This window comes from Aulonocara sp. 'chitande type north' Nkhata Bay, linkage group LG18 (genome assembly GCF_057382095.1).
Source record: "Aulonocara sp. 'chitande type north' Nkhata Bay isolate Kocher_YH1m ecotype deep benthic linkage group LG18, A_spYH_male_GT1.1, whole genome shotgun sequence".
Taxonomy (NCBI): Eukaryota; Metazoa; Chordata; class Actinopteri; order Cichliformes; family Cichlidae; genus Aulonocara; species Aulonocara sp. 'chitande type north' Nkhata Bay.
The window spans coordinates 10,537,679-10,560,034 of record NC_141361.1 but is presented as its reverse complement, the minus strand read 5'-3'; the positions used below and the strand labels follow the sequence as shown (position 1 = coordinate 10,560,034).

Here is a 22,356-nt window from a genome sequence, read left to right as displayed (position 1 = left end):
GTTGTAAATGGTGTTGTGATCATTATTTAAAAATGTAATGTATTACACATATCACACAGAACACTTTTCTTAAAAGTAATGCAGTGTGTTACCTTCTCCTGTGAGCAATTAAGTAATTCATTATACTACTCGTTCCGTTACTTTCGTGCAACTTTCATGCTGAAACGCACTGTCACATAATAACCAGTTAATAGCATAAACCTTAGCCTAGAGCCCCACATACAAACACAAATCCCTATCCTAATAATGACACACATATGATTTTCTCTTAGTATTTAAATATGAACACAAAGCAATGATGAAAACCAGCAGAGATGACCACAGTAATTCTACTGTAGAAACAAAAACCAATAGAAAAGGAGGCTGAAGCCTTACGGCTTATCAGTGAACTTGTTGAAGTTCAGGGTCAGGCTGCTGGGCCTGTGTTGACATTCACTCAGCTTTAACATCACTGTGGGTTTTTGAATAGCTTAGTGTAAGCATGCTCTCAGCGCAAGTGCTTGAAATAAGTTGAGGTTCTATTAGCAGCATAATGCAGTTTCCACTTTACCATCGTGCTCTCATCCTTTTGTGCAATAAAAATAAAAGCAAGGTCCATATCTACGCTGCAGACTGCGCCAATCTTTTCCTTCTTAGACACATGAACTGAAATCAGCTGATAGCAGGGGAATTGATAGGCAAGCAGACTAACAGTTCCAAGAAATTGGACTACTAGGAACCGGTTCTTTACAAGAGCTGGTTCTTGTTTCCCATCCCTAATATAAGGTGCCAATTAATCACCTGATTGAACAAATTTCAAAACAAATTTCCCACCTGTGGGACTAAAAGGTCATCTTATCTTATCTTGGCAGAGTCAATAGCAGTCAATTGGCCAAAAAAAAAAAAAAAAAAAAAAAAAAAAAAAATCCCAAATATTCCAGCTGTGACTGTAGGGTCACCCCGCCTCCCCTCACATTACACCCAATATTTGATCCAAATTATACATTCCAATGAATCATCTAAATTTTAGCCTATTTGATGTAATATAGACTAATACTGATTTAATAATGAATATGGAACGTTTTTTGCACTATAGTGCATCTCACCCATAGCGTAGAGCTCCATGATGACTTTGTAGGCAGCAAGGAATCTAAAAGGAAACTGTCGGCTCTGAACAACTGCTTTCTGTAAACAAATTACAAACAGTTACAGAGAACCTGATGAGCTAATTTCAACAGCAAAACAATTTCACTCATCTTTTACTCGCTTTTTATATGCTTTAAAATAAAGATTTATAGTGTGTTTCACCTCATTGGTCAGTCTGCTGAGGATCTTGTTGTGATGAGCCTCACTGATGCCCTTAGTAATCATGTTCCTCAGATTTCTCAGCATGGCCATGAATGGAAGAGACTTGGTGTCTGCGAAGGGGAGACATTATCTGTCTGTGTGTGTGTAATCATGTTTATCTTTGAGTATTTGCAGGTTATGTATACACGCATGCTCTGTCTACTTTAAAGTCTGCTGTACTAAATATTAAATAACTAATTTAAACATAAAATTCATTGATGTGTTGTAAAGAGTGATTGAGGGCTTTTAACTTGAAGGAATGAACCTCTGAAACACACTGAACACACAGAGGGAAAGATGATGCATTTTTTTTTCCTATCATCATGTGCTTGGTAAAGTGATTCAGTGGTTGCACTGCTGTGGTCAACAAGCCCGTGCACGTTGTTCAGTTCAATAGAAAGCCTAAGCTTTTTGTTTTTCAGACCTATGAGCTTCTCCCAGGTGGCGGCCTTGTTGCCCTCCATACTGAGCAGCCGTTCCCACGTCTGCGGCTCCTTAAGTTTCATTCGCTGCCCAGCTCTCTCCCTGTCCCACACGCCTTTCATTCCACTGTGTGTGAATGCCTTCACATCAGCTGGATACCTGATGACAACAAAAAACACTGCATTTTTATATGCACCTGATTTCTACCTTCATTTCTCTAAAGAATAAATATCAAAGAGGGTCAAAACAGGAACTCCAACAAAAATGTGCTGCATTTTACAAAGAATTGAGTACAAATTCATTTCTCTGAGACATACCAGCTATCTTATAAATTAGAAAGGATAATGCACCTCTAGTGCAAAAAAATGAAAACACTGCATACATTTATATTTTTAGCGAGACTTTAACTTCCTATCTCCAGCATTTATAGCCAGTACAGAAAGATTTTAATAAATGGTTCTCGAACAGATATGATGACAAGCATCTGTAAACATACAACTAAACAGATACAAGGTGTCAATCACCAGAAAAAAATTAGGACTTGTGGACGAAGCATAATTAAACAGCATGAGAATTACATGTTTTTTTTTTATGTGCTTATGCAACGTGAAAGGAAACAAACTCTGAAGCACAATTCTGCAGGTCTTACTTTTTCCCCAGAATGGCCATAACGTGTTCAGCCGGTTCTTTGATGTGAAGCCTCTTGATCATCTTCTTTATGCTGAACTCGCTCTGCTTCTTATCCACCACCTTTAACTGCAACTGCATCCAATCACAGACACAAATAAAGCAGCCATAGCCGACGTTTAAACAAGAGTAGAAAAACGGCTCTTCAAGAGAACAAAAGCAATATTAAAATGATGAATGAGTCATTCATTTTTTCAGTTGTTTAGCAGGAACTTTTTCAACTCAATCTGCACTAAATGATCTCACAATCTTGTCCTTTCTTTTTATATTTTAGCACTTTTCCCTTTAGGTCAGAAAAGACTTTGCTTAATCTATGAGATCCATTACGTTTATGATTAAGCCCATTGCACAGAAGCTTGCAGCAGCAGGTGCACATCCAACCGTGCTCAGCAAAGACGTGTAGAAAATTGACATAAACAGCAAAATATAATTATTTACACGACAAAACGAAACACACATTTTAGTTTAGTTTTCACTCATAAAATCATAAAGGTGCACACTACTGGAAGGCTAGAAGCTGCAATTTCTTAGTAGTTAGCAGATTTTCATGATAAGAACAACTCATACTCTCTCTGAAACAAGTTGTTTTAGCTCTTCTCATTTTAAGTCAACTTTTTCCTGATTGGTCGTTTGTCAAAAACTGGTTTGAACAGCAGGTGTGTGGAGCTTCTGTGCTCAAGGCAAAAGGCGGTACAACTGCGTGCTAGCAAGCAAGTAATATGCCTATTACAGTAGTTGGTAACATGAATCATTGTGTGATGCTCAAGATGATTTTCACTTTAAAATAACTCCATGGAAATTCTAAAGAGTTACGGCCCACCGTAGTGTTCCTCTCACTGGATTGTGTTTGGGGGGTTTGGTTGAAGCATGACTCATAAGAATGGATAATTGGTTGGTTTAGGAAGGAAGAGTGAGCCACCGGCACAGGAGAGACAGAAATATGGATTAAGTAACTTTTCCCTTGTGCTAGTTTATTTTCCAGTGAATGAATGAATCTGTATTTTGTTTTAATTAATTGTTTTATACACACAAAACTCCATATACATATTTCTATATATACAGTTACTCTTGAAAAAGCAGGATGTTGTCTCCTCAAAAGTGTAGCCTTTTCTGCTAGTCACTGGAGCACAAGCACTATGACTTAAATATAAAACATTAAGAGAAAATAAAGTTCTGGGCCTCACTAATTAGTAAAGCCTGGTTATATCCTTGTATATATGACAGGAAATAAGAACGAGCATAATAGGTCTGTTTTAAGAAAGCACTTCATTAAACAGTAACTAAAAAAAATAGAAAGACAGAAAGGAACTGAAAGGAAGCGCCTTATTTAGTGACACAACAGTAAAGTGTATTGACTTACAAAGTTCTTCAGAATTGATGCATTTGATCTGACCAAGTCCGCCCACTCCTTGATCTGTTTATCGGTTGGCTTCTGGAAGTCACAGATGCCATAATATGTGTGGTCAGATACAGATATTTAAAGCATGTATGTATAAGAAGTGAATTTAGAGTCAGCTACACAAACACAGAAACCACAAGCAGTTTTTTCTGGTTGAGTCAGTGAGGCAGAACAAAAACAAAACAATAAAAGCAAAGTGTTCATCTCTAGTACTAAAGTTTTTTCCCCACTAAAGAGGTGGTGAAATTAGTATTACTTGGTTAGGCCTTAATTTCCACATTGAGACCTTAAAAGTTTAGGAGAGAACATAATCACTGAATGTGTACCTTTGCTTTGCGCTTGTTGCGGTTGTGCTTACAGCGGTGCTTGCGTGTGTTGTATTTGGCCAGCTGATACTCGCTGAACTGCTTGAACTTGTCAGCCATCGCCTTCTTCAGGCACATCGGCAGAGAGCGGCTGAAGCACTGGAAACATCAGATTGTAGTGTGAAGACAGACTTGGTACATCCAGATCGTCCAGACCGTACAACAGATAATCATTATGACTTACTGTACTGTAGATTCTGACTATTTCCAGCCAATCAGACGGCAGCTGTACAGCAGCACAGAAGTATCTGCGGACATGTGGCTTGGTGGGCGGCAGGTTGGCAGCCAGAGCCAATAAGAAGTTCGCAGTGATCCGAATATTTAACTTCTGTCGAGTGTAAAGTGCCACCTAGATTGGAGCAGACAGACCATATAATATATGACATACATGATTATGTGTACCATTCATTAGCTGTGCTTACTCTCATGACGCACCACTTTAAATTGGTTATTTGAGAATACCTGATGTGTGTGCATCAGGGCTGAAAAATTAAGCAAACACCAAAGTGGAAAACCCCCCCAAAACTGCAGTTCCCTCAATGAGCCCTTCAGCCTGGCTCCAGAAGCAATTCACTCTCACTAAAAAAGCTCAACTATTAGCATTAAAAAGTAGGTTCTGGTCTCTATGAGTAATTTCCTTCTTCATAACAACTCTAAGAGGGGTGATATTTTTGTTGCTGTTGTTTTATAACTCGCTCGTTTTGATAGAGTTAGGGACGTGGCTAATTTAATCGACAGGCAGCTAAAACTGATTGTGCTATCCCTGACCTCTGATATGAGTGATTAAACTGGATTTTCTACTGTTTTTACCCTGTTGGACCCTTTGGGAAATTTTTTATGGCTTATCTGATTAAAACACAACATGTGTTCAGTGGGTTCATAGTTCATCTTGAAGATATATTGGTAAGACTTACAGTTAGGTATGCAAACATAGACAGCTATAGCTGACTGCCATCTTCTAAGTCTTATCTCTGCTAACTTAAGCCACTGAACTGGACTGCTCTACCATGTTTTGCTGCTGGAACTTTGAGCATTGTTAATCACATTATCTCACTAATAATACAGCTTGTTCAGTGAAGCTGAAAGGAGAAGAAGTGGTCAAGGTAGATGAGTTTAAATACCTGACTTTAACCATCCAAAGCAATGTACAGTGCACAAGAGAGGTGAAGAAGAGAGTGCAGGCAGTGTGCAGTAGGTGGAGAGATGAGTGTTAGGAGTCGTTTGTGTCAATAGGATAGCAAGATTTATAAGATGGCAGTGAGACCCACTATGATGTATGGTTTGGAGTCTGTGCCACTGACAAAAAGACAGGAGGAGTGCCCGGGATGGACAGGATTAGAGATGAGTATATCAGCTGAGCTGAGCAATTTGGAGACAAAGTTAGAGAAGCAAAGCTGAGATAGTCTGGACGTGAAGAAGAAGGATAGCAGATACAGTGTACCAAGGATGTGCAATAAGCAGCTGCCGTAAGATTTGTGAATGACGTGAAGCAGGACATGGGCTGGTGTGACTGAGGGGGATGCTAGAGACAGGGTGAGATGGAGGCAGATGATCTGGTGTAGGAGGAGGATATTTCTTTTTCAGTTTTGATCAGTCTGATTTTAGCATCTGAATGCTAACAGTATAGTCTTATCTGTACAGTTTTTCGATGCAGTTTGCAAACCAGGTTGTTACCTTTAGTTGGTATTTCAATGCTCTATCCTGTTGTCCAAATGGGATCATTTCTGGCTCTAAATAGTTAGCATGAGTACAGTGAAATAGTCTATGAAAATATTCTGAACATCCAAGAAAGTAAAGCTCTTGTTACATGTTGGGCACACCTTAATGCAAACTGACAATTTGCATGTTGAAAGCTGTGTGACCTTGTGATAAACCATGTTATTTTTTTTTATCTTGGGTTGAACTAAAGACATTCGTAAATTCAACCAACAATACAGGCTTGTGGGAATTAATTGGTCTGGAAAGTCTTTGCAGATCTCCTCATGACCTACATGAGGAGACTGTAAAAGAGTTAGCTAATTTGCATGTAGCTACTAATGCACTCATTTATAACAACACATTTGTGCAGGCAATATTTTCCTGAAACAGAGCAACAATTTAATATTGCCTGTGATATATGCAGTCATAGTAGATTTATCCCGTTGTCACATGGTGTTGAGTGTTTATCTGTTTTGTTTTTTTAAATTTGCTTTTCTACCACATTGACATGATAATGGAGTCCTGGTGGAGTTAAAATATTAAAAATTTAGTTCCCATGCATACCTTCAGAAGAAACTGTGGGTCATAGGCAGAAATATCCTTTGCCAGGTTTGTGATTCTGGTCCAAACACTGTCCTCTGAGTCCCAGTCCTTCTGGCCTGGAGCTGTGCTCTCATTGACCAGAGAGCAACATACAATGTTCAAGAGGAAATACTGAAGGACAGACAAAGACAAGGAGTCACTTTAATCAGCACCCAGGAGTTCAACACAAATAAATTATTCTCTATAACCTTTTTGTCTTTCAGCTCCTCTTCGGCCTTCTCGTTTCCTCTTTCGACCTCTCCAAATTCCTCCTGTCTGACAACCTCGGTTTGTTCAAATTCTTGTTCCATCAACTCTGTTTCCAGTACAGGCAAGTCCATAGTTTTCTCAGCATCAATTTCTTCAGCCTCATTATCTTCATCCTCAGAAATCTGCTTGTGCAGAACAAATTAAATTACAAATGACATGCAGCAAAAGTTTTAATAAAATTTGATGTGTTATGATTTTATGTTTAAAGAGGAATGAGGAATATCTCATGTACCACACTTGTTTCTTCAAAACTGAAAGGCATCACTTCAGATATCTCATATCTTTCATCTGGATCCCCTCCATCATCCCTTTTCTCTTCTTTACTCATGAGATCATGGTGGAAAAATGAAGGAGTTTGAGCAAAGTTAGTGAGTAGAGCACCACTGGCCAGGGATGTGGGGAGCAAAGAGTCATTAGGGACTGAGGAGGTCAAGGAAAAAGAATGATGAGATAAGTTACTGTCTAGGAGCTTGTTCTGGGTGCTTAGGAGGGGAGAAGTGAAGGAGGCTGCAAAGGAAGAAGTGGAGAGAAGGGAGGATGAGGTGGAAGATAGTTTGGAGGGTTGGAGAGAGGAGCAAGAGGAAGGCTGTGCTGCAAAATCTATGAGTGGGGAGGAAAGCTGGGGCATTATTGTGGAGGTTTGAGCTAAGAACTTATTCTCCAGACTTGGGGGAGAATAATTTGAAGTCAAACTTCTCCCACATGTTGCCTGCTGCTGCTTCTGCACTCCTGGGGCCAGGCTTGCTGACTGCAAAGTCAGAGCACTCATCTGCAGAAAAAGAGATCAGAATGTCAAAAGCCACTCCTCTCCTCTCAGTCACAAGCCATATAATCCTAGAGAGCACAGAGTATTGAGTGGCAGGATTCCTTCTACTGTTTGAACAAGCACTGTTTTATTGTATCTAAGGGCGTGAACCATATTACAGGAACAAAGTCTGAAAACATGATGCCCAACAGACTGTAGATAGTGTCATTGGGAAACATACAGAATAATGCATGAATAACATACAGAAATGTGAACAAATATAAATCTGTCAAATATAAATACAAATATAAATGGGCCTTGAAGCAGACCGCAAACGCAGCTCGAAACTAAAGTAAAACTTGCTAAACTGACACATAATTGGGACTACGACGTTTAAACTTGGTGCGGTGATCTCCAGAGTTTGTTTTGGATAAAAAACAAACAAACAAAACAAAAACAACAACTCATGTTATGTCATCGATTTGACAATTATCCATGTGTAAACAACAAGAATAAGGGCAGTAAAATCAGCCACCAAAGTCAGAAATAAAACAAACACTGATATAAGTTATACGGAAAGAACATTAGCTGCAATGAATGAACTGCCAAATGCAAACACAGCACAACATTTGCAGCTGAATTCAATATGGGAGCAAATGTTTCGTTCTTTGCAGTGACTCAAGTTTTCATAGGCGTGGTTAGCTACAAGGACGATTGCTAGACACAGGAAACTCACCGCAAAACCCACAATTTCAACTCCGTGGGTAGAGAGTTTGATATACAACGTTTCCGTCAGACGTTATTTTCTGTTTCGAAGCCCCTTCAAGTCAAGAGTAACCACTGATTTCCTGTAAACGGCTGTCATACAAACACCTGTCCTGTCAGCCGGCTATCAAAAGACCAGTGATTGGTCAGAATACTGTGTTCGTAATACGATTTTTTTTTTTACCGTAATACCGGACATATGGGTGTCGACCAGAAAAGAACAACTGTCACGCGCAATAAATTCAGATATATTTATTTGAAAAAGATAATAATCTTAGATAAACATATAACACCATAAAACATATCTAAGCTGTTTAATGTTCAAATAATAAAGTCATTATGGATGATGAAGTTACCGTAAATGCCGGACTGAGGCACAAAGAGGAAACGCAAACGCTCTATTTCCGCTGCAGCAGCCAGAACGGGTACATCAAAAAAGAAAGGAAAATGTGGATAGTGAGGACGAACTGAGGCCGGAGGAGACACGTCGAACTTCAACTACTCCTTTCACAAGGCCACGTTACTGGGCAGTTGGGATTATTTAAACTGTCCATCCGAGTATTTTACCATATTACGGGTCGTTTCGAAGTTAATCCGTCCACCTCGTTCTGTGGTAGTTTGTTTTGAGGAAGCAGCGCGGCTAGCCAGCTCAATTAGCCTACCAGAGATGGGGACGAGAACGAGTCGCCTACACGAAGACACGGTTTCCTCAGCTTTCGGGAAAGATGGGACAAAGCGGGATTCCTGTCGGCGACCTCGCTGCACGAGGCCCACCAGCCTCGTTGTCGACTTTTCGGTGAGCTTCGATGACACTGAGGCTAACCGAAGCCGATCGGAGGAGGGTAGTGACTCGGACCCGGGGCAGCTCGGAGCGAGCGCGGACGGCAGCCCTGCTGACCACCACAGCATCCCCTCTAGCATTGGCCAGGCGTCACCCGGGGACGACGACAGCAGCGAGGGGAAACCCGAGGAAGACGGCAATGTTAGCCCAGAGGCTCCCGTCGACGCAGAACACCAGCAGGTTGAGGAGACAGGCCGCACACCACACCGCACCTTTTCCGAGCGGCTGCCCGGGAATCGGCACTCTGCCACCCGTGTTGGCGCAAGGTCCGCCCGTGTTCGAAGCACACACCAGCGGCCGGTGTCAGAGGCTTGGATCGGCCTTTACCGTTTGAACAATCGCCACGGCAGTAAGTTAACATCTAAACAGCACCAGATAGATATGTATATATATTTTTAAAAATACAATCTTTAGCATTTGCGCCACATAAATGACATTTCCTTAGTAACGGGGCTGGTCTGCACCAGTAATTGTGGTTTGGCTTGCATACAGCTAGGCGTTTTTCCACAGAAGCTACATAAAATCCATGGATGTGTTGGAGCTTGAAGATGACGGGAAAAGATTGCGCAATACCTGAGGAGAAGGGGGGAAAATGTGGGGGTTGACTGTGCTTTCATTAGACAGCTGATGTTAATCTGAAGTCAGACAAAATAATAACACAGGGCTATTAAAACCTTGACTAAGAGAAAAATGCAACTGTTGCATCCTTAAGTAAAAGACATGTTTTTTGGATATAACGACATCATAAATGCCACAGTGCAACCCTCAATCAAGCCAGTCTGGAATTAAATGGATTTGCTGAGGAATTTACATTCTTGGACAGATAATCTTTTTTTTTTTCCTGCTCGCATGCTGACTAAAATAATCAGAGGACCTATTGTATGAAGCAGACCTGTGGCATAAAACTGGAAGTGATGATATACAAGTCCATTCAGTTCACAAGGCCTGCTGACAGTGGCTGTCCGTGGTAAATCCTGCAGCATGAAAGTCTTAAGCAACAAACTGCCTTTTTTTTTTTTTTTTTTTTTTTTTTTTAAATAACTTGCATTAAAATTGGAACATTAGTGTGCAGAGGAAGCCAAAAAAAATTTTGCACTTGTCTCGGCCTGCATTAGATAATCAGATGAATAGAGATGGTGGAGATGTGACGGCAAGCGTGACATTTTGAGCCAACACAGAGCAGTGTGGTGGATTTCCCAGGCCAGCCCTCTAGCAAGTGTAGGGAAATGGGTCACAACTGCACATGCCTGCTCACTGCTGGCAGCGAATCATAGATGGAGGAGGCAAATGTAGGGCAGCGAGGCACTGTTTCTGCCTGGCTCTCCTATCTACGAATGGCTCGAGCAGTGGCCATCCCTCAAGACTGAGTCAGTGTTTTGAGCAGTGAGTACAGTCAAATAACGTTATTTCAGGTCAGTTACACTCAGGGCAACGTCTTTCTCACCATCTCAGGCATGGGAACGCCTCATTTAGCATGTGTGTTTCAGGCTGCTCTTTGGTTTGCGGTTTCAGCTTGTGCAACCTAGATGTCCAAACACAGCACTTGTGCTCAGCGCGCATCATCTATCATTTATATCGTGCTGTGACACACAGTGTTAATCTTGGGTCTGTTGTGTCTGTGCCCTCTACAGATATCCGCTGTCCTTTCTGCTCAAAGCCTTTCCCGGGGGGTCGGATTGAGGATCACCTGTTGAGTTGCCTCACATCTCCTCCTCTACCTTACAACAGTAAGTATCGTGCCACTAAAATACTCCTACAGCTGTGTTTATTAAAAGGCTGGTGACTTAATGTCAGGGTTTTTCCCTATGCATAAAAAAAACACATTCTGGCACTCATCAAAGTGCCCTTTGAACTTTCCAGAAGAGAAGATCACAAAGTCTCTGACAAAAATATGAGCAACACTTTATTTTTAAGTAGGCTTTAATATAATCAAGTCAAAAAACTTTTTTTCATCAAACTGAACATAATAAGAGGAACATTCAGACTTCTGTAGACTCATTGCCTTTGCTATATATGGACTGGTTACATGCATTGCCATTCCCCAGAGGGCCATTTTTAGCCTGGAAAAACCCTGATTGTTGATTTGTGTGTTTGTGCATTTACAGCGGATGTGCTCAGTAAAGACAGTGGAGAGTGTTCCATCTGTTTGGAGGATTTGGTACAGGGAGAGACCATCGCCAGACTGGCCTGCCTCTGCGTCTACCACAAGAGGTATGAATGAAATTAAAATAAAATGTAGGGCAGATAAGCTTGTTTCTTCGCTTGGGACAAAACGTGACATTAAAAGTAAACTCACTGGGCAAATGTGGTGGTTTCCAGAGCTGACATCTATCTGAAACAAGGATGCAAAAGTTGTTCTGTACTAGTGTGTATCGTATATAGAGCTACACTTTTCTGAGAATTACAGATCGGTTGCTCATGTCCCAGATAGGATGTGCCAGACTCAACTCTGTAATCTTTGCTAAAGTGATGGAATTGGGAAGCCTTGTTTTGAAATTTGAGATAAAATGGATTAAAGCCAAACATGTGTTCACATTATTTTGACTTATTATTATGCTCATTTCCTGCTGTATGTATTTAATTCATTTAAACTTTGGCCACGTTTAATAAGAGCATCCTCCATTATAAATATGTGACAGAAAAAAAGGGAAGACTTTAAATATTTTTTCAGTAAGAGCTTTAACAACTGTGAAAACACATGCAGGATTATTGCATTTTAATTTGACAGATGTGAGCACAGTGTTTTCTAAGTGGCAATGACATTTCTAGGAAAAAACTAAATGACTATCAACTTTCATAATGTGTTTCAGCCCATTTGACATTTTTAAAACGTGCTGTAATGTTCAACGCTTTATTTTTTTGTAACTTCCAAGGAATTAATGACATTTCTAGGAGATTTTTTTTTTTTTTACTGTGATCCTGTATTTTGTATGTTTCAGCCAATTTATTTAAAAAACAAAAAAACCCCCACATTGACAGTTTAAAACAAACTGTAATGTTCATCACTTGATTTTTGCCCAGCTTCCAAGAAGCCACTGATTTCCCCTTAATCTCAGTACAGCCGATTTACCAAGATTAGGTAATCGATCACTCAAGATCCAGCCTGCTGTATTTTTTATAACTTTTAAAAAAATTACAGATAACATAATTAGTTCTCCAAAAGTTGATTCTGTTCATCTGGACGTAGCGTTTTGAGTGGGATTTGTTTTGCTCCTTAGTAAGGCAGGCCTTTATGCATCACTAAAAGTAGAGCGCAGGACTAAAAACACTGTAAGCACAGTCATGGATGGAGTCTGGTCAGTGCTTTGCGTGTGGCTCATTTGGTGAATAACAAATGTACATTAGTTGTACAGATTGCAAGTTTTGCAGTTTTATGAATGTTTACATGCACTGCTGCTGCCATCTCGGATTGTTAAGTCTGGGTCGGTGAGGCTGCTCCGGCTTTCTACGTTTGAAAATTTCTAACTTCAAACGGAACGCGCTGCTAGAGCCGGTCACAAGCCGGGAGACGAATAGGATCACTAATCGGGTCTGAGGTATATGAGGACAATCTGCCATAATGTTGTTTTGTGCTTTACTAGCTACACTGCTAACAGACCCAAAATCATTGACTATTTCTACTGAATAAAGAAAGTCAGTCGGTTACTTATGTGAATACATCGTGTGTGTCTTATATAAAACTACTTGTATTGATTGAGTTTCTTATCAATCATTTTAAACAGTTTATACAAGACTATACAAGTATTTTATTTTTTACTGTTGATTAATCTTACACCGGTTTTCATTATTCAATGTGTTTACCCAACGCTCAATGCAATTACTTAATTTTGTTTTAGTAGTAGCATCACCCAAAACATTCAGTTTAATTATCCAAAAAAAGGAGAGAGAAAGGAGCACAACCTAAAATCTCCTGCTGGTAAATGCTTTCCCCCCCACACCATTTTTTTTCTTTTTTTTTTTTTCTCCCATCCAGGCTCATTAAGTATCGACTGCTTGTCTCAGCTCCAGATTAGTGACTTAAAGCCAATAAAAATAAAAGTCATTACCATCTGAAAAACATGAGGTGAGGGCACGAGTTAAAAGTAAAGAGGCCATTAACTTAAGGGGGGAAAAAACTCCTAACAGACTTTTGCAACTCAAAACAAAAAGACAAAGGCAAACAGCCAAAAGAGGCCCCGAGGTCTTCAGGCGTCTTATCTCTGCTCCATTTGTATTCAGGGAGTCAACGAGGCCTTAAAGGATTAACTGCTGAATGTTTACCCTTTTATTTTGGTTTCACACCTCCTGTGAGTGGATTAGGCCTTGTGGGAGACGCTACAACCACAGGCAGACCTTCGAGCTTCTCCCACATTCACATGAGTTGATTCAAGTATATCGTCTTGGTGTCTCCACATTCTCAGTGTGCTCTGTCTCCCTGCAGCTGCATTGATTCCTGGTCAAAGGTGAAGCCTTGCTGCCCTGAACATCCCTTTGATTGACTCATGGGGTCACATGTATCCCACGCCGTGACCAACCTGACTCAGGTACGTGCACTGCTGACCTGATAAATGACCAAAACGTGCAGCTAGTACTGCCTGCAGTGAAGAGTAATGGTGACATTATGGTTCAGCAGTGGTAGCGTGTGTGCAATCCGGAGTGCCTACTTGCACAGAGCGCCTGGTTTCAATAGGGGCAGCATGTGATGTATGTGGCACAACCAGTCTGTGGATTTCCCCTGTTTGTGCTACCGTTGGTCCATCAGCGAGCTGTGGAGAAAAGCAAATTTATAACAGACTGTTTCACTTCAGCTCTTTGAATTTGAAGACAATGCCTCTCACTTTCGTGCTTAACTCTGCTGTTGCTCCCTTCCCTGTTCTGGCCCTCTTACCAACCACTCAGCTTTCTACCGATGCACGGCGTCATCCGTGTCCAGCAGCATGCATTTGGGATTTTGGAGGACTGCAGTGGAGAATGTTTGCACCCCCCTAGGGGATGCATACGCAAATTGACACAATTGTGGTACACTAAATTACGCATAACTACAATTATTAAGTGTAATGTATTTAGGTCACACAGTCATTTAAAATGTTGCCAGTACTACAGCCGAGCTGGTGGATTTTTTTGCATCAGCAATTGTGTTTTTGAAGAACCAGACCTTCAAAGCTATGAAAGAACGACATTTATTATGAGTCCTATTAGCACTAAAGGAGGCTTAGGTGTAACTAAACATTGGCTACACTGAGCAGGAAAGTGCTGGTGAGACGGAGAACTACAAGCCCTTCAAACCCCTGACGACACATTAAGCTGTAAATTTAATTTGCAGAAAGTGTGCTCCGATAACCCACGTGTAGGTTACACAATGAAATAAGTCGCTTTGTGCATGCTTGTAATTAACCAAGCTACAGATTAAACTACAGATAAGCACCGCGGTGCGTTGCAACGGGAACAGGAAGTGAGACATTGCCACAACAAAGCCAGCACCAAATAAGAGTGCCAGTATCCACGAGTTGTTGGCAAGTTGTTTAAAAAAATAAAATGTGTGGTTAGATTTGTTTTCTGGAGGGAAACAGGCCCCCACCTTGAGTGTGAAATTGATGCAAGACAAAGAGCTGCGACTGTTAATTATGCCATTATTGACGGATCCAGTGATTGCTTTCTTGATTAGCTATTGTGTGTGATAAATGCCAACAATGTCTGTAAAATGCTAGTCTGGTATGCACATTAATTTCCCAGTGGATGTGTTATAGATTTATTTACTGTTCATCAAAATGTGTTTTTCAAGATGGATTTATTAGTTGTACTTTTCAGAAAAGTAAAGAAATGCAATGTGAATCTTTTAGTTTAGCGTTAGCGTCTGAGCCATAGAGAATATAAAAGATGAAAGGAACAATTTTTTTTTTAAAACATTTTTTTTATGGGTTCTATTTTGAGACCTCAAGATGAGCTCAATAAGTCATCAGACAATGCCCAGCATACCCTGGTTAATCCTGCTTTCTAAAACAGAATAATCAGATTGAAAGAAACAGTTTGTTTTATTCAATTCAATTTTATTTATATAGCGCCAAATCACAACAGCAGTCTCCTCAAGCCGCTTTATATTGTACAGTAGATACAGAGGAAAAACCCAACAATCATATGACCCCCTATGAGCAAGCACTTTGGGAAGGAAAAACTCCCTTTTAACAGGAAGAAACCTCCGGCAGAACCAGGCTCAGGGAGGGGCGGGGCCATCTGCTGTGACCAGTTGGGGTGATGATGAAACGCATGCTGCTTAGATACCATATTTCTAAGAGACAGAGATTAATAACAGATATGATTCAATGCAGAGAGGTCTATTAACACATAGTGAGTGAGAAAGGTGACTGGAAAGGAAAAACTCAATGCATCATGGGAATCCCCCAGCAGCCTACATCTATTGCAGCATAACTAAGGGAGGATTCAGGGTCACCTGGTCCAGCCCTAACTATATGCTTTAGCAAAAAGGAAAGTTTTAAGCCTAATCTTGAAAGTAGAGATAGTGTCTGTCTCCCAAATCCAAGCTGGAAGCTGGTTCCACAGAAGAGGAGCCTGAAAACTGAAGGCTCTCCCTCCCATTCAACATTTAAATACTCTAGGAACAACAATAGGCCTGCAGTGCGAGAGCGAAGTGCTCTAATGGGGTGATATGGTACTACAAGGTCATTAAGCTAAGATGGGGCCTGATTATTTAAGACCTTGTATGTGAGGAGCAGGATTTTGAATTCAATTCTGGATTTAACAGGAAGCCAATGAAGGGAAGCCAAAACAGGAGAAATATGCTCTCTCTTTCTAGTCCTTGTCAGTACTCTTGCTGCAGCATTTTGGATTAGCTGAAGGCTTTTCAGGGAGTTTTTAGGACATCCTGATAATAATGAATTACAGTAGTTCAGCCTGGAAGTAATAAATGCATGAACTAGCTTTTCAGCGTCACTCTGAGACAGGATATTTCAAATTTTGGAGATGTTGCGCAAATGGAAGAAAGCAATCTTACATATTTGTTAAATATGCGCATTGAAGGACATGTCTTGGTCAAAAATAACTCCAAGGTTCCTCACAGCGTTACTGGAGGCCAAGGTAATGCCATCCAGAGTAAGAATCTGGTTAGATACCATATTTCTAGGCTTTTCAGGGCCGAGTACAATAACCTCAGTTTTATCTGAATTAAGAAGCAGAAAGTTAGCGGCCATCCAGGTCTTTATGTCTTTAAGACATTCCTGCAGTTTAACTAATTGGTGTGTGCTATCTGGCTTCATAGATAGATAGAGCTGGGTGTCATCTGCATAGCAGTGAAAATGTATGCTATGTCTTCTAATGATGCTGCCTAGGGGAAGCATGTATAATGTAAACAGAATTGGTCCTAGCACTGAACCCTGTGGAACTCCATAATTAACCTCAGTGTGTGAAGAGGACTCTCCATTTACATGAACAAATTGGAGTCTATTAGATAGATATGATACAAACCACTGCAGTGCAGTACCTGTAATACCTAAAGCGTGCTCTAATCGTGCTAAAAGAATATTATGGTCAACGGTATCGAACGCTGCACTAAGGTCTAGCAGGACAAGCACAGAGATGAGTCCACTGTCAGAGGCCATAAGAAGATCATTTGTAACCTTCACTAAAGCTGTTTCTGTGCTGTGATGAGCTCTGAAACCTGACTGAAACTCTTCAAATGAGCCATTCCTCTGCAGATGATCTGTTAGCTGTGTGACAACTACTCTTTCAAGGATTTTTGATATGAAAGGAAGGTTGGAGATTGGCCTATAATTAGCTAAGACTGCTGGGTCTAGAGATGGCTTTTTGAGTAAAGGTTTAACTACAGCCACCTTGAAGGCCTGTGGTACATAGCTGATCATTAGAGATAGGTTGATCATATTTAAGATCAAAGAATTAATTAATGGCAGGACTTCTTTGAGCAGTTTTGTCGGAATGGGGTCTAAAAGACACGTTGATGGTTTGGAGGAAGTAATTATAGAAGTTAACTCAGAAAGATCAATTGGAGAAAAAGAGACTAACTTAACATCAATGGTACTAAGAGTAACTGTAGATAATATTACATCTGTGGGATGGTTATTGGTAATTTTTTCTCTAATGATTAAAATTTTATTTGTGAAGAAGTTCATGAAGTCATTACTAGTTAACGTTAAAGGGATTGTTGGCTCAACAGAGCTCTGACTGTTTGTCAGCCTGGCTACAGTGCTGAAGAGAAACCTGGGGTTGTTCTTATTTTCTTCAATCAGTGATGAATAGTAAGATGTTCTGGCTTTGTGGGGGGCTTTCTTATAAAGCAGCAAACTATTTCTCCAGGCTAAATGATGATCCTCTAAATTTGTGACACGCCATTTCCTCTCCAGCTTACGAGTCATCTGCTTTAGGCTACGTGTTTGAGAATTATACCACGGAGTCAGGTACTTCTGATTAGAGACCTTAGTTTTCACAGGAGCTACAGTATCCAGAGTCGTACGTAGTGAGGAGGTAAAATTATTAACAAGATAATCGACCTCTGTTGGAGCAGCGTTCAGATAGCTGCTCTGCTCTATGTTGGTACAGGGCATTGAAGATGATAGCAGTGGGTGGATTATATTCTTAAACTTAGTTACAGCACTTTTTGAAAGACATCTACTGTGATAAAGTCTACTCTCCACTGCTGTGTAATCAATTATTGTAAATTTAAATGTTATCAGGAAATGATCAGACAGGAGAGGGTTTTCAGGAAACATTGTTAAATGTTCAGTTTCTATACCACATGTTAACACAAGATCTAGAGTGTGATTAAAGTGGTGGGTGGGTTCTTTTACAGTTTGAGAGAAGCCAATTGAGTCTAACAGATTAAATGCCATGTTGAGGCTGTCATTTTTAGCATCTACATGGATGTTTCTGGATTTCTCAGTGTTCACAAAACACTGTGTGTGTGAGTGGGTGCGTGGGGTTGGGAGAAACTGCACCCTCAAAGTTTTTTGCGTCAGTGCTGAACTTAATAGTGTTTGAATAGAAAATAAATGCTGGCAGCACAAAGAACTTCTGCCTGTGGCCACATCGTTTCTGTAAAACACCAAAAACAACAACAAAAAAGATATAGAATTGATATAAATTTTCACATTTTTTCTGTCTTTGCTGCAGTCTGTTTTTCAGCACAGTCCCCACAGCCTGTATTAATGAATCTTTTTTTTTTTTCTTCTTCTTCTTCTTCTTTCATGTCTTTTTCTGCCCTCACAGGAGACTACACTGAATCCGAAAAATCCCCAATAAAAAATGTGTAATTGAACAAACGAAAGCCCACTGTCACTCTTGGACACAGACTACAAATACATGAGCGGAGAACAGACGATCCTAAGAGGAAGCTGCACGTGAAGACACCTGATGCTCTCTGCTGGGATCGCTCCCTTTTGAGCTTGACCATTTCAAGCCAAACTCCTCCCGACAGTTCAAAAATCCGTGGTCGAGACATCCCCTCCCGGTTGGAACAGAAACGACAGCGTTTATCCGTCTATCCTGCGCACTTGGCTTTAAACTGCAGAACGTATAAATATTATCATCCTAGAACGAACTTAAACCTGGCTCCGGGGGAAGGGGGGGGGGGGCTAAAAAAGAAAAGAAAAAATGGTCTTAACTGTGACTCTGGATCCTCTCCTGTGTATTTTCTCTCCCTCCCAACGGGATTGTTTATTTTATCAAGTGTTTTGCAAAAAAAAAGACAAAATCCAAAACAGAACGATTATCGTTCCATGTCATACATCGGATGAATGTTTTCTTTTCTCGGCTCACCCCATAAATGAACCAACCTCACACTGAAAGCGCAAACTGTTACTATGTAAACATTGCTTTATTTTGATTGAGCTGGAGGTTGAGGACTTGTATTTGGTGAGTGGGGGCTGCCGTCATTAGGTGTTGGGTTTTTTTGTTTTGTTTTTTGTTTTTCCTCTCCTGTTACATGTAAACATTTCAGGGGATGTTTGGGGGCCTAACTGTTTGGGGAGTGGAAAAATAAGTCTTTTTTTTTTTTTTTTTGGTAGGTCAGACTTGTAGGTGGTTGAATAGCGGTGGGTTTAATGTGCTGCTACTTGGTGAGCGTTGAGGAGGGTTTGTAGGTATTTTATAGGGCCATAGTAGCGCTGGTGTTTGCACCAACTTGTGCACTTTTGTCCCTCAGGCTTGTTTTAGTTTAAACCATAAGATCCAGGATAAGATTGTTTGTGTGTTTGTATGCGTGTGCACGTTTAGATAACAACCAGGGACAGACTATGTCCTGAGCACGACTGTAAGTGTGTGTGTGTGTGTGTGTACTGTAAATTGCCCAGAAGTCTGCTTGGTGAACCGGCTTAACTGCATTCAACATCCTTCCTGTTTAATGTTGTATTTGGTACGCAACATGGCGGCTCACATGGTCGAAACTTCTACTTTGAAAGCTGTTTTGAGTTTTTGTCCCCTGCCTCCTCTGTCCTCTGGGGTGTAATTTGGATTCTTTCTCTCTGCTTTTGGACCACGCAACAGTTTCGCCATCTGGTTACACAAATGCCAGATCGAGGGGAGATAAAGGGACAGATGTATTTTTGGAGCAAGTGTACACCATGTGGTATCTGCCTCGATCCATAACACTGGAGGCTACGGACAGCTGATGGTTAATTATTACATAAGCAGCCCCCCCCCCCCCCAATTCCCCTTGTTTTTTTTTTTTTTTGTTTTTTTTTTATTTAGGCTATTTTATTATCACAATGCTCATGTTTGTTGCTAAATGTGTTAAATGGCTATCCTTGGCCTTTCTTTTTGTGTGTGTGTGTTGATTGCCTTTTGCCTGGTGAAGGGGTTCTTGTGCAAAGAGGTATTTGTGGTGTCGTTTTTGGGGGCTGAGCTGAAGTGGAAGCCGAAACAGTAAGGCTGCTCAACAGATGCTGCCTGATACAGGTCGTACGTAGGCCAGTGGAAACTCTAGCAGTAAGAACAAAAAATATATTGTAACTGATTGCTTTTGCTGCCTGCTCTAAAGGTGTTTACCTTTCAGCGCTGCAGTGGTGTGGGGCGGTTTAGAGGTTGGCCAAGAGGTGAGCCATGCTCACAGGTTTGTTCACCCCAGCCTCTGTTGGTCTTTTCTGTCTCCCCCCACCCCAATGTTCTGCAGTCTGCGGTGCTATAACCTGTCCCGTCATTAGAGGGCAGCCTTGTGCATGTTTCTCTTATTTTGTATTGGAGAAAAGAAAAATAAAGCCAAAAATAGTTTGTTTGTGCATTTAGGTCTGTGTTGTTGTGGGGGACAGGGCAGAAGAGGAGGCGCATTGATCATTTAGATGTTCAGATTACATTTGTCGTGGTGATAAGTTATGATATTGTATACTTTGGCTGGGAGGGTTTTAAGGGGGGGTGTTTGTGTGAGTGTGTGTGTGTGTGTGTGTGTGTTCAGAGGGGTGTTGGTGGCAGTTGGGTTGTCAATAAAGATTACAGACAATCCAAAACCGCCACGTTACTCTTGATTTACTTCCTTAACCCCCTCTAAGCTGTGCGGTGCAATACCTCAAATTTTTACCAATGCTAGCTAAATGCTCTGTGTGCAAACTAGCCCCTCTCCAACCAAGGATGTATTTTGTATAAATATTCTCAAGTCTTTGGTTTCGAATCACAGGGCGCCATTTCCCTGCCTGCCCTGTGATTACAGACCGATGTTTAAAATGTCACCACAGCAGTATCTGCATCCCCAAGATATGGACAATCTGCCTTTACTCTGGTATAAAACAAACAAATTGAGTTTTATTTATTAAATTGTAAATATGTAATACAATTCAAGAAAATTGCTTGGTCCTTGTCTGTTCAATATACTGTTTCTAAGCTCCGATCTTTTGTATGTCTCAAATTGTTTTTATATGTATTTTTTACAATAAATATGTGTGACAGATGTTTTGTCCGTGTCTGTTTTGTGTATATATATTTTTGTTTTGGTTAAGTTGTCAAAAATGTCTCCTTGTTTGTGGAGCTTGACTGCGGCGCCTGCTTAAGCATATGTGTAGATTTCAGGAGTTACATTGGACATGTCATCTCCATGTGAACAGAAGGAGAGGAATCTCCAAAAGTTGATACTGTTCATGTGGACGTAGCGTTTTCAGTGGGAGAAACACTTCGTCACTCATCCAAGTGACTTCTTCAGTCTCAGCTGACTGCAGGTTTCCTCAATCTTATAAACAGAAGGAGAGGCATTACTTGTTCTTTAATAATTAATGTAAAGTAAGCAGAGGAAGGTGTTTGGTAACTCTTAAGCCATCGTTGGCTGTTCTTGTTTTTTTTCATCCCCCAATAACAAATAATTCCTAAAAATGATGAAAAACATCCACAATGGTGATGTCCTTAAGGTGCAGAAAAATGCATTTTGACCATTTTGAAAATTGCTGCTAAAATGCATCTGAGCTACTGAAGCAGATTTGTAAACGACATCACATTTCAGCAAACAAAATGCATAAAAGTAGCACGATTTCAGATACGCTTCATGGTCCAACTCTCATGACTGAAACCAGGTAAACACAGAAGATATTTATGTGATTTGAGCTAGCAGGGAAAATACATAAAGGCAATGTCCCCAAAAAAGTCTGTCATTTTACAGCGAGAGATTATTCACAAGTGGGAATACGGTCAAGACATTTCCCAATCTTCCCAGTAGTGAAATGTCCCAACGAGGTCCTGCCCAAGGACTGACTCTGCAATGCTCTGAGAAACTTGAAATCTAAGAGACTAGAGGCCTCAGTTAGCATGTTAAATGTTACAGATCATTATGGTCCGATCAGAAAAAGCTGAACAAGTGTGGTTCTTGTTTGGAAGGGTTCCCCAGAGCAAGGTTAATGTAGTTAACTAAAAATAATTAGATGTGAAAAAACATTTTATAGGACACATCTGTAGTTTTAGGATCTGTTACTTTGGCAAAAACTGTATTACAACAAGCCTGCTGAGGCACGCGTTTATTGAGTTTCTAGATGCCTCCAAGACTGTGAGTCATCAGCTTTCAAAAGGTTCTGTGTTCTTACTTTAATACTTGTACTGATGCTCCGAAATCTTACTTCTGACATTTACCCTCCGTAATATAATTAAAAAGAAAAACTTACACGAATAAAACTAAACATTTTGTGACAATAAAAACTAATTTGAAACAGGAAAACTACGCTGGAACTTAAACTGAATTAAAAACAAAGTGAAAATAAAATTAAAAACCAATTAGAAAATACAAAACTATAATAAGTTAAATGAAATTTAAGGCAATTTAAGGCAACCTATGAACCAGAGT

At 40.5% G+C, this 22,356-nt stretch overlaps 2 protein-coding genes across 4 annotated transcripts in view; one reads left to right on the top strand and one right to left on the bottom strand.

Annotated features, from left to right (window-relative positions):
- The window catches only part of tep1 (telomerase-associated protein 1), a 39,555-nt gene extending 30,114 nt beyond the window's left edge, over window positions 1-9,441 (bottom strand). For 2 of the 3 annotated variants that reach the window (XR_015125996.1, XM_086271432.1), the window contains exons 1-11: window positions 8,232-8,391; window positions 6,983-7,519; window positions 6,690-6,872; window positions 6,463-6,612; window positions 4,385-4,549; window positions 4,162-4,299; window positions 3,797-3,868; window positions 2,399-2,511; window positions 1,751-1,908; window positions 1,288-1,397; window positions 1,086-1,164 (exon numbers count right to left, since the gene is read on the bottom strand). Coding sequence is in view for 2 of the 3 variants with exons in the window: in XM_086271432.1 (XP_086127558.1) it covers window positions 1,086-1,164; window positions 1,288-1,397; window positions 1,751-1,908; window positions 2,399-2,511; window positions 3,797-3,868; window positions 4,162-4,299; window positions 4,385-4,549; window positions 6,463-6,612; window positions 6,690-6,872; window positions 6,983-7,519 (1,705 nt within the window). In the remaining variant the exon portion in view is untranslated. Of the gene's footprint in view, window positions 1-1,085; window positions 1,165-1,287; window positions 1,398-1,750; window positions 1,909-2,398; window positions 2,512-3,796; window positions 3,869-4,161; window positions 4,300-4,384; window positions 4,550-6,462; window positions 6,613-6,689; window positions 6,873-6,982; window positions 7,520-8,231; window positions 8,392-8,616 lie in introns of those variants that run through there. The other variant, XM_086271433.1, reaches the window with a different exon arrangement.
- Window positions 8,566-20,982, top strand: LOC147308041 (uncharacterized). Its single transcript, XM_086271442.1, has 5 exons — window positions 8,566-9,450; window positions 10,733-10,828; window positions 11,207-11,312; window positions 13,522-13,624; window positions 18,315-20,982. Exons 1-4 carry the CDS (start codon window positions 8,928-8,930, stop codon window positions 13,577-13,579), a joined length of 783 nt encoding a protein of 260 aa, XP_086127568.1. The 5' UTR covers window positions 8,566-8,927; the 3' UTR covers window positions 13,580-13,624; window positions 18,315-20,982.
- Window positions 20,983-22,356: the final 1,374 nt, after the last annotated feature.